The 12,530-nt window shown below is 45.5% G+C and overlaps 1 protein-coding gene across 5 annotated transcripts in view; it reads right to left on the bottom strand.

Annotated features, from left to right (window-relative positions):
• Positions 1–9,564: 9,564 nt before the first annotated feature.
• The window catches only part of STIL (STIL centriolar assembly protein), a 58,155-nt gene continuing 55,189 nt past the window's right edge, over positions 9,565–12,530 (bottom strand). For all 5 annotated transcript variants that reach the window (XM_087445981.1, XM_014793830.2, XM_014793831.2 and 2 more), the window contains one exon: positions 9,565–11,070. In XM_087445981.1, coding sequence (XP_087302107.1) covers positions 10,281–11,070 — 790 coding nt within the window. In that variant the 3' untranslated portion in view covers positions 9,565–10,280. The remainder of the gene's footprint in view (positions 11,071–12,530) is intronic.

Raw genomic sequence — 12,530 nt, 5'->3', positions numbered from 1 at the left:
TCGGTGCTATTGTTACCCTCTTTTTACAGATGAGGAAACTGAGGTACAGAGAGTAAAGTAACTTTCCCAGCATTCCATATCTAGTGAGTGGAGGAGCCTGGTCTGAAGCAAATTTGGCACCAGAGTCCTGGAGCCCAGCGGATGAAGAGGGGCAGCTGGAGTCTAGGCTTGGCAGAGGCACCTGGGCTCAGCTTACACAGGGACCAAGATTGGTGCTATGGGGTAGAAATATGGGTTCAGTGAGGGGTGGGCCACTGGGGCTTAGCCCTTGGAGAGTATCTGGATTCATTCTTGTGGTGGAGTGGAAATAGCACAGGCTCAATTCTTACAAGTCGCTTAGCTCTGAACCTCAGTTTCCCCATCTGTAAAATGGGGGAGATAATATGTACCTCACAGAGTTGCTGTGAGGATTAAGTAAAATGATTTTTAAAAAGGTGGTGGTGAGGGCAACAATCCATGGAACCTCCCCCAGCCCAGAGCCCAGGACAACTTCATATGAGCTTGCATGGGAGTTCTGGTTATGGGTGTAGAGAAGGAAAGTAAGGCAGCGATGTGACTTGGCCGAAGCTCATAGTGAGCCAGAGGAAAAGCTGAGACCCAAACTCACGCATCCAGCTCCCAGGCCACCACTCTCCCCACCTTCCTTCCAGCATCTCTGGTTTGAGCTCCTTTGGGAGCCTGAAAACTAGGGAAAAGCCCCTTGTTTGGTCACAGACAGCCCAGAGTGTGGCCGCAGTCTGAGTCCTGGCCCTCCTTGACCATCAGGACAACCCTCTGCAAAGATACGGTTAATTTGGTGCAGCCTGTCCCCTCTGCTCCTCTTGTGCTCTCTGGTGGAAGTCAGGGCACCATGTGGGCACACGTAACTTTTACAGAATCCCACGGGAGAAGGGCCGCCCATGTCCTGAGAAAGAGTCTACTTCCTGGACTTGCCACGAAGCCTCCCCTGGCCCAGCCACACCAACTGCTCAGCAGGGACCCTGAGGAGGGGTCTCTGGGGCTGTTCAGCCCCATCTCTCCCTCTCTCCCCATGGCTCCAGCCCTGCCTCACCCACTGTCATCAAATCAAAGTCTCCCTCCATTGTGCCTTTGCTTCTGCTGGTTCTTCTGCTTACTGCCCTCCTCTCACATCCGTCCTTCAAGACTGAACCTTTCTGCCACTTGCTCCCCGAAGCCACCCTGCAACAGGGTTGGCTTTCATCTCTCCCTCCTCTCATCCCTATTGCTTTTGCTTGGTTGCATCCCTTAATAGAAAGGGTAGGAGTCATATAATTCTGAGTTCAAAGCCCAGCTCTGCCACCCTTGGGCCGTGGCACCGGTGGGCAAGTCATGTCATGTCTCTGAACCCCTGCAAAAAGGGGCTGGCCATTCCCACATCAGGGAGCCCAGCCAGGGAATGCTTCCCTCGGAAAATGATGCGTGTACTGAGATCTAAGAGCCAGATCTGAGGGGCAGGTAGAAGTGTGAGCATTGACAGCCTTCCAGGTGGGCGGAGGGCTGAAGCAGAAGGGCTTTAGGTTCACGGAAGGAACAGAACAGAGTCCAGCACTGCTGGAGCAAGCCTAGGGACAATTTAAAGAATTTCAGGGGGAATCATTTTGTTTAATTGGTTTGAGGGTGGGCTAGCGTCCTATACAGCCTCAGATTTGCATTTCTAGAAAGCTCTTTGGCTGCAAGGTGGAGAAGGGGTTTGTGTGGGTGGGCAGGTTGTCCGGAGACCACTTCTGAGGCCAATGCAGTGGTCCAGGGGAGGGAGATTGGGGTGCGCATGCAGGTGCTGGCAGAAGAGATGGCAAGAGGTGGATGAGGATGGCATGTACTTACGGTACAAAATAGGATTTGTAAGAATTGGGTCTGGGGGGTGAGGGGGAAGGAGAAATCCAGGAACCCTCTGGGGTTCTGGCTCTGTTTTGCCTAGATGGTCCGTTATTCCTGGAGATGGGGCCTGGGGACCAAGGGGCAGGGGCGGGGACTCTACATTTGCTCTTGAACTCTTTGAGGTTAGGTGCCTTCGAGGGATTAGCTTACCGGGCATTAAATGACCCTGCTGTGCACCCCAAGGGCTGTGGGGAAGGAACGCGGACAGGCGGCGAGGCTTTTGTCCGCGGGGAGTGTGCCCAGCATCTGTCCGCGGGCGGGGAGGTGACCATCCCCCTCTATTCGCGAATCTCCAGATTCTGACAGAGCCTGGCAGCCGTCCCTGACCTGTCCCCCAACCCCCCGCCTGGGGCTGGGGGTCGTGACGTCTACACCCTCACCCTCCCCTGTTTCCGATGATCGGTGGAAAAACGGAAACTGCGCACTGAGCGGGGCGCCGCCTGAAATAGCATCTGGTGCCTGTTGGTCAGCGCGCTGCCCGAGCGTCCAAGAGCGAGTGACGCGGCCCGCGGCCCCGCCAGGAAATGCCACCCCTCCTCCCCCCCGCACCGAGTGGGGCCTCCAGCGGGCAGGAAACCCGGAGCGCCTGGGCTGGGGGGTCCAGGGGGAGGGGAGGTGGGACCCAGACTGGTCAGTCTGAAGTCTCTTCCTGGAGCCGAGCAGCAGCCCCAGAGAACAGCCTAGCCAGGCTTGGGGCCTGAGGCCATCGTAGCCGCTCTCGGGCCTTTCTCCCATCCCCACCTCTACCCGCACCGAAGGCAGGGTTCTCCCTAAACCCCGAATTCGAGGCTTTACATTTTTTTCAAGTGTTTCTGCCTACCCTGTCTCTGGATACTGGACGATCTCTGAGCTTCCTCCCCGGAGCTTGTCCTCTGGAGGGATGCCGCATGTGCACTCTGGTCGGCAGCCAGATGTATTTTCAGATCATTTCTCTGGCCGTACTATGTGCCCCATACTGTCCTAAGCACTTCCTAAATACTCATTCAGTTAATTCTTACAACAACCCAGTGAAGTAGGGACTACCATTACCTCCATTTTGTAGGTAGCCAACTGAGGCACAGAGACATCAAGCAACTTGCAGAGGACATCCAGCTGGTAAGTAGTAGAGCCAGAATTCAGGCCTAAGGCAGCCAGGCAGTCCTGAGTTCCCATCCCTGCTCCCCCGCTTGCCGCCTGTGTGTTTCTAGGAAAATTACTTAATCTCTGAGTTTCATTTTCCTCATCTGTAGAAGGGAGATAATTGTCCATACATCATAGTGTTCTCAGGATTTTTTTTTTACCCTATTAACCTTTTTTTTTTTTTCCAGAGGAAGATTAACCCTGAGCCAACACCTGTGCCAATCTTCCTCTATTTTGTATGTGGGTCATGCCACAGCATGGCTGACGAGTGGTGTAGGTCTGCACCTGGGATCCAAACCCCAGCTGCTGAAGTAGAGCGTGCCCAACTTAACTACAATGCTCCGGGGCTGGCCCCCTCAGGATTATTTATTTATTTATTTATTTATTTATTTTGGTGAGGAAGATTGGCCCTGAGCTAACGTCTGTTGCCAATCCTCCTCTTTTTGCTGAGGAAGATTGGCCCTGGCCCTGGGCTGACATCCATGCCGATCTTCCTCTAATTTATATATGGGACGCCTGCCACAGCATGGCTTGACGAGTCGTGCCTCGGTCCACGCCCGGGATCGGAACCTGTGAACCCCGGGCCACCACAGCGGAGCGCAAGCACTTAACCGCTGCGCCACGGGGCCGGCCCCCCAGGATTATTTTTAATGGTTAAAAACTCTGATTTGGAGATGTCATTGTTTCCCCCTTCCACTTCCGTATGACCATCGTCTCCATTTTTCTCCTTCCTTGTCCTGGAAGAGCCTTTGCCGCATCAGTAAGCAGGCCTGAGCCCAGAATTCCAAGCTTGAAATGTGGGGAGACTCATCTCTGTGCTTCCAAACCCCAGCGCTGCCACCCCAACTCTCAGGGACGGAAAGGACTTCGCTCTAATTCAGTGGTTCTCAAAGTGGACCCTCAGCATTCCCTGGGAACTTGTTAGAAAAGCAAATTCTCAGGCCCCACCCCAGTCCTGCTAAATCAGAAACTCTGGGAGTGAGGCCCAGAAATCTGTTGTAACAGGACATCCAGGTGACTTCTGATGCGTACAAAAATCTAAGAACCGCTGCTCTGGTTTACAACCCTCGTGTGTAGCAAAGGCCAGTGTAAGAGAGTTGAATGTGTTATGAAAGCACTGTGCTTCCTAATGTTTTGATGCCATTTCCCTTTCTCTAACCCCGGCTTCTCATACAGAAGATCAAAGCTGCTCCAGACTTACGGAACGGGTAGTGCCTGAGCTCGGCTGTCCTCACAAGCAGCAAACCCAGACAACTCTGCCATCAATAGTTTTGCTCCCAGAGCCGTCAGAAAAGGACAGAACATGTGTGCGGCCAGCAGCCTTCTGGCTAGCAAATAGCTGCTGGTGGTCACCCGGGGCCTTGGCACTCGTGTACATGTAACTACTTGTGAGCGGGATCCCTGGAATCCTGAAGGGGCCTGACTCTATGTGCCGAGCACCTGCTGTGCGCACCTGCACCACTCCTCTCCCTGCTTCCCCCTCTGTTCTGTCATTTCATCCTCCACAATAACCCTGCCCAGCTGCTAGTGTGACCCCCACTTCAGAGAGGAGGAAACAGGCTCATCTCACACAAGGCCACTCCAGCTGGTCAGTACCCATATCGCCTTGGACCCAATGTCCTCTCCATTCCCGCTGACTGTAATGAAATAGTTGCTACACTGGGAGAACTGCTTCAAAATCTTGGACACTTTGGATAGCACTGTGATACGTCCTGGTTTAAATCCCTTGTCATCCTAAAGAGGATAAACAAATAGCCAAAAATCTCACGAAAAGATGCTCAAACTTGCCTTAGGGAAATGCAGATTAAAACTGCGATGGGATACCACATAACACACCCACTAAAACGGTTCAAATTTAAAAGACTGACAATACCAAGTATTGTTGAGGACGTGGAGCAACTGGAATTCTCATACATTGTTGAAAGGAATGCAAAAATGACTCAACCGCTTTGAAGAACTCTTTGGCGGTTCACTATAAACATACAGTTGATAAACATACACTTACTTGGGAGAATTGAACAACAGAGAGCCACAAGAACTCTTGTACACGAGTATTCACAGGCAGCTTTATTCATAATAGCTCAAAATTAGAAACAATCCAAATGCCCATCAGCAGGTGAATGGATAAACCAACTGTGGTACACTCATGCAGCAATAAAAAAAGACCAAACTACTGATACATGCCTTTTCTTTCTTTATGGCATAAAGGGGAACAGTGAGGGCCTAGGTTCGATTGCTGATACCTAACTTACTCAAATACCATGGCATATGACAGTATGGTCAGAGAGGCTAGAGCCCTGAGTTCCAGTCTCAGCTCTGTGCTTGCTGAGCTGTGTGAACTTGAGAAAGTCCCTTCTCTTCTTTGGGCCCGTGTCCTCTATTGTACAATGGGGACCCAGTGATTTCTGAGGGCCCTGCAGCTCTGACACCCTTGGATACCTGATGTCATCTTTTCCATTGTGTTTTTAATTAGTCCCTCTTGTCCTCCCGGTCCCAGACCTCCCATGAAGAGGAAGGACACAGGGCTCTCCCCAAATCCATCCATTTCCTGGAGTTCAGTCTCTGACCAGGAAGTGGGAAAGCAGGATTTCCTCTGAGGATGTCCTCTGTGACCCAGACAGTTCCAGTTTGGGAAGTGGAGAGGAGACAGGGACCCTTTCGAACAGATATTATTACTCAACATTTTGGTGGGGAAAAGTGAATTCTCTTTTCCTTTTTAAACTATAAAAACATATTCAGCATTATAAAACATAGGGAAATCTTTTCCTCATCTGTGACTGTGGAAATCCTTCAAAATCCTTCAAGGTCCAACTCCAATGCTAACTCTTGCAGAAGCCTTCCCCTCCTCTGGACTTGTAAACCACTCCTCACATCCTATTTCTGCATCATCAGTTGATACAATTACAGAATGTCAGAGATACAGGGGCTAGCCCCTTCACCTAAAAAATTGGGAAACTAAAGCCTACTGATGTGAAGTGATTTGCCCAATGTCACAAAATTTGGGGCAGAGCAACAAGAGGAATCCAATTGTTGCTGACTCCTAATATACCTCTTCATCTCTCCATGCATTCCAACCAGCTGTTCCCTCTATCAGAAATATCACTTCTTCCTTTTCTCTTCCTTATTGCTCCTGCAAGATTCTGGAAAAATCTAGAACGTTCTCAGAATAAGCCTCCTCCCAGCTTAATATAGTCTCGCGTTTTATATAATTTTATTATAAGCACTGACCTCACTGTATTGCTGTTTACATGTCTCTCCCCCATTAGATCGAGATCCACAGGGCAAATTTGTCTTGTTCATCACTGTATGCTCAGTATCTAGCACAGCGCCCAGCAGAATCAACACTAGATACCTGTTGAATGATTAGGAGTAAACAAGGTGCTGGTGGGGAGAGGAAGAATGGAGGAGGGCGGGGCTGCCGCTGCGCTAGATGCTCTGGAAGGACACACTAGGCTGATGTCCTGGTGGTAACTATGAATGTGTGACCTTGGCCCAGTTATACCTTGTGTCTGTCTCATCTGCTGTAGAAAGGGGGTAATGATGCCTGCCATACATACTTCAGTCAGGTTTTGGTTGTGAGGATTGTAGGAAAGCCGTACAGTAGACTCAGTGGGTCACCATGAGGTAAAATCACTGCAGTGAACTCTTGAACATTAACAGAGCTGGGGTTGCCTACTTCAGGACTCTTGAGTTAAAAAGTTTCTGATCTTGGCTAAGGGCAAGGAGACTCCTTCTTGGGGGAAAATAAACAAGGGCAGCTTGGAGGACAGCGCATATTTGAAACAGCATTGACTGTCGTATTTGAAACCATTCATTCAGCTCAAGATTTGTTTCTTGTAGGAAGCTCTTCCTGAATTCCTCAGGCCTCAGAAAAGTTGTATTTCTCAGTGACTTATTAAGAGCTTGAGTCCTGGAGTTATACTTGAGCTTGAATCTCTGGTAGCAACTTACTTGGGTAACTTACTTCCCTAAGGGTGTTCCCTCAACTATAGGATGACAGTCACCAGCTGGGGTCAGCCAGGAGGCTTAAATGAATTAACTTTTTTTTTTTTTAATTTTTACTTATTTATTTTTCCCCCAAAGCCCCAGTAGATAGTTGTATGGCATAGCTGCACATCCTTCTAGTTGCTGTATGTGGGACGCGGCCTCAGCATGGCCGGAGAAGCAGTGCGTCAGTGCACGCCTGGGATCCGAACCCGGGCCGCTGGCAGCGGAGTGCGTGCACTTAACCGCTAAGCCACGGGGCTGGCCCAATGAATTAACTTTTCATTTCAGTTAGTGGGAAGTGCTCTGCACAGCGCCCTGTGAGCACAAGGTAAGTCCTAAAGAGATGGAAGCTATCATGATTACACTGCTGTGGCTCCTTACAGTCTGGATCACTCATTTTGGCTTTTCATCATACACTGTCTCATACTGTTCTGTGACTGTTTCCAGGGTGTATCTGTTTTCTCTTGAGTCTTTGCAGCTGGCAAAGGACAAGGCTTATGTCTAACATGTCTACATCCACTTCTGTGGAGCTTAGCACAGGCAGGGCAAGGCAGAGGACAAGTGAGCACAGAATCAGCAGCCAGCAAGGGGCTCGGAGGTTGAGTGGGGACGTTTGGTGAAGGTGGGGGAGTGCCAATTGGTCAGCACCCAGACTAAAGGGGTTGTTTCCCAAAAGCTCCACTATTTCCTTATTCCATTTGAAGTAGCACCCCTGTATCTATAAACAGTATGCTGTGGGACTGAATGAAAGAAAAAGATTCAGGGAAATGTCACTTGAGAGGCTATCATATCCAAAGTCTTTTAATCCACTTTCCCCACTAATGCTTTTTCCAAAGATGCCTAAAAGCTATCATAGCAACTAATTTGCTAAATAACTTCCCTTGGCAAAACATTCTTCTTACAGAACTTTCTGGAGGAGGCTTCAGTGATGGTCCCTCTTCTCTGGACATGTGTTTAGGAGCAACATGTTTTGTTGAATTAATCTGCAGTCTAAATTCAGTCTCCAAAACTGCTTAAGTGTCTTATCAGAGGCCTTAAATTAGATGTGGTAACAGAAGTGATGGAATTAGATTTTGCCTAAATAGCCTCAGGTTCAGCTTTTATTATTCAGATAGAAAGCTTCTTTTTTGGTGTGAAAATTACAGGGTTCCCAATGATAATGGTATAGTTAATGAAGCTGTCAGTTAATTCAGAGGCATTGTTTTTTTCAGTAATGTGCAATATAAATTGTACCCACACCTGCTTCTTGGGTGAAACACTGGGGTTAAACAGCACACTTGAAGTGGCAATGACAATTCCATTACTTAAAAATTTACTCCAGTGAAACCTGTAAGTGGATGTTTATGCTATTTATTAAAATAACTAAAGCCCCAAATGATGCTTATGGAAACAAAGAGAAACACAGAGACTCATTGTCATTGCCATTTCCATGTCTTAATTTTAACCTGAAAGAGCAACGCCACGGGGAAACATGCACCACGGGAACCCTGGCTTCAGCACGGGACAGCAGAGAACCACCGTGTAACTTACTTCGGCTTGCTAACAATTGTTTTATCAGATTATTACTTCAGATGGCCCAGCTGCATTGGAAAGTATTTAGAGATCCAAAGTCCATTTCTTTCCAGTCTACGTATTGAACTTTGATATAAGGCAATGACATCTAACTTCAGCAGAAGAGCTTTATCTCTCAAGTGAATGTGGACTTTTTTTCATTTATATTCAGAAATGACAGTTTAAAACCTAATTTTTAAGAAGGTGAGGGAAACAAGGAAGCAACTACTGATACACTCAACAACTTGGATGATCTCAAGGACATTATGCTGAGTGAAAACTAATTTCAAAAAGTTACATAGGGGCCAGCCCAGTGGCGCAGCAATTGTGTTCATGCATTCCACGTTCACAGCCCAGGGTTCACTGGTTCGGATCCCGGGCATGGACTTAGACTCACGGCTCATCAAGCCATGCTGAGGCAGCGTCCCATATGGAAGAGCTACAACTCTACAACTATGACACACAGCTATGTACTGGGGTATTGGGGAGAAAAAAGAAAAAGAGGAAGACTGGCAGCAGATATTAGTGCAGGGCCAATCTTCTTCTTCTTCAAAAAAAGTTCATAGTATGATTCCATTTATATTAACATTCTCAAAATGAGGAAACTCCAGTGATGGAGAACAGATCATTGGTTGTCAGGGTTAGGGATGGAGGGAGGGTGTATTTTAAAGGGGTAGCACTAGGGAGTTTCTTTGTGGTATTGGAACAGGTCTGTATGATGATTGTGGTGGTGGTTATGCAGATCCATAATAAATGATAAACTTCATAGAGCTATACACCAAAAAGTAAATAAATGAGTACATGTAGAAACTTGTGAAAGCTGAAAGATCTGTAGTTTAGTTAACATTGTGCCCAATGTCAGCTTCTTCGGTTGATCGTTCAATATGGTTATGTAAGAGATTATCATTGGGGGTTGCTGGGTGAAGGGTACCCTGAACTCTCTGTATTATTTCTGTAACTTTTTGGGAGTCTAAAACGTTAAAAAAAAAAGTGGAGAGGATATGTTATAGCAGAGGATAAAAGGAAGCAGTCAATCGAGACATTTTTATTAAATTCCATTAAAAATATTGAAACATTTGAAAAACTCACACGGTTTATAAAACACACTCATACCCAATAATTTCTTATTCTGATAGTGCTATATGTTGAAAATGTTATATTAACATCAACCCGCCAGTCTGCAAAAGTTCTACTTCCACAGAATTTAACACTCATCTTAATTAAGAGGACATATATACTCCTTGTATAAAAGATCTTAAGTTATTTTAAAAAATAAAACCTTCCCCTTAAATTCAATAAAGGTTGATTTAGCTAATTTAGTCAGGGTCATGATAACTTTATTTTATGTTCTTTTAGGCGATACTGGGTAATGCAGACATGCAACATGCCAGGAAAATGGACTTACTTTTCAAAATGTACAGTAGAAGAGAGCAGTTGAGAATCAGAGTTGGATAGTTTCTGTTTATCTAAATTTGTTGAAATAACTGATCTCAGGATTTTTTTTTTCAAAAGGTTTCAGTGATGCTGGACAGCTCTATTTGAACAAAGAGAACTTAGCCCTGCTCCTAGCCAGCCATCTCACAGACAATCAGGTCACTTGTTCAGCTCTTTGCAATCAGCTGCTACCAAGAAAGAGTGACCCGTAAAGTGACTAGGTATCACAAAACTACAAAAAGGCTCTGGCTTCCCTAAGTATCTTCAGGAGACATCCCGTCCTCATATCAGGAGGGCAGGGAGTTAAAGGTCTAAAATAATTTTGGCAACTGTCTGAGACGCTTTACATCTAAGAAGGTGCCTACTGAATTCATACTATTCATTTGCTTTAAAGTTTCAGAAGGTTTTAAACTTTCAGGAAAAATTGGAGTGTCCCTTTCATTTTCTTTCTCAGGATGTTGGGTAAACTCTACTTTTCCAGTTCGGAGATTCACTGCAGGACTTGGTTTAAGGTTGTTTAAGAAGAAAGCTGGGTTTTCATTCAACGGCTGTGCTGCTTTTAGCTGAGCAACTTCATTTGTAATATTTCTCAATACTGGCACATCTGTGTGGGTGCCCACAGAGTCACAGTTAGAACAACTAGTTACTTCACAGGCACTCCTGGAGGGCTCTTTCTGACAATCAAGTTGTTCAGGTATGGATGTAAGGTTTTGGTTCAATAAATGTTCACTTTTGCTATCTGTGTTGTTCAGAGGATCCTCTTCATCTTCACTATTGTCACTGCTTTGTATGAGTCCATATCTCTTCATATATTTTTTGGTCGCAAATGACATGTTGTTTGGTGAAATTAAACTAAGTCCCACTGTGCTTCTGTCTGTATTAATATGTAGAAGGCTAAAAGATGAGTCACCGTTATTTTGGTTTGACTGAGAGAGAGAAAGTTGTGACAGCTGATTTTCATTTAAATATTTCAGGGCTATAGCATTTGCCTCCATGCTCAAATCCATACCACTGGGGCTTAAGCCACTCATGCCAACATTAGCAAATGACATGTAGTTTAATCCAGAGATCACTGCTTCAGGGCTGATGCATGCCAACACACTGAAAGACACAACAGAGTAGGCCATCATTTATCTTATTCTGAGTACGAAATAGTGTTATTCTAAACGTGTTCCATTCTATGAAAGTAACCAAACGTCTTCAGCTTTAAGCTTCATGTTGCTTTTTATCTGAGTGCTAAAGATATCTAAGTCTTGATGATCCAGATACATTCAAGGGATAAATATGATAACCTAGAAAATAATCCACGATTTAAAGACTGAAAGTGAAACACAAATTAATTTTCCTAAATTTATCCATTAGTCATGGTTTTAAGACCAAATACAAGGCCCAAAAATGTAAAAACCATTCAATATTGGTAAAGTAAAACAAAAATAAAACCAAACAGAAACATATTTGATAATATAACATTACAGGCTTTGGTGAGTAGCTCAAAATATTAAATTGCCCATAGTTGAACAGATTAAAGGGCCGGCCCCGTAGCCTAGTGGTTAAGTTCAGCGCACTCCACTTTCATGGCCTGGGTTTGGTTCCTGGGCACCGACCTACACCACTCGTCAGCGGCCATGCTGTGGCAGCTACCCACATACAAAATAGAGGAAGACTGGCACAGATGTTAGCTCAGGGCAAATCTTCCTCAGCAAAAAAAAAAGACATTCCATTTGTAATGAATGAAAAACATTAGTCAGTCTCTGGATATGGCCGTGTGTGTGTATACACTAATTTTTTTCATTTCACATATAGATATAGTCTTCAATTCACTTTGATTGACGTTATCTCATTAACATTAACTAATTGACTAGCCTTTTCCTTTATATCGCACATAAAACATAGATGCTAATTTTTATTGATGTCTTATTATGTGCCAGGCACTCTGCTGACCATTCAGTATCTCATGTAATCATCATGGAAACCTTCCTGAGGGAGGTCTTCCCTGTCAAATACCTCAACCTTAGTCTCCCTGCCAACACTTCACATTCCCCTTTCCCTACTTTTCTATTTTCTCCTTAGCACTATGGCTATTTATATCTTTAACTCACATTTCTTATTTATGTCTAGCTCCCTCAGGAAAGGCCATGAGGGCAGGGATTTTTGGGTGTTTTTTTTCCACTACAGTATCAGTGACTCAAACAGTGCCTCTCACACAGTAGGCACTCTAAATATTTGCCGAATGAATAAAAGAAATAGGTACTATCATTATCTTTATTATACAGTTGAGAAAACTGAGGAATAGAGATTTTTAACTAAGCTCCCTAAGTTAAGCAGCTAGTAACTGGCAAGCTGAGACCAGGTCGGCCTTACTCTCTGGGGCTCTAGAGCCACTGTTTCACTATACCGTACTCAGCAACTTGTATTTTGCTATCAGATATTCTGTTCCCTAAAAATTAGAGTCCTTTGTTGTGGTAAACAGTACATTCTAGTCAAAGAATATGCTATGACTTTCCATATCATCCAACGAAGAAATTCAGCTATTTTATATGTGCAGCCACTGCCTGCATCCC

This window comes from Ceratotherium simum, chromosome 22, assembly GCF_057802395.1.
Source record: "Ceratotherium simum simum isolate JZ-2026a chromosome 22, ASM5780239v1, whole genome shotgun sequence".
Classification (NCBI taxonomy): Eukaryota; Metazoa; Chordata; class Mammalia; order Perissodactyla; family Rhinocerotidae; genus Ceratotherium; species Ceratotherium simum.
Note: the sequence above shows the minus strand (reverse complement) of the source record. Positions and strands in the feature narration are given on the sequence as shown.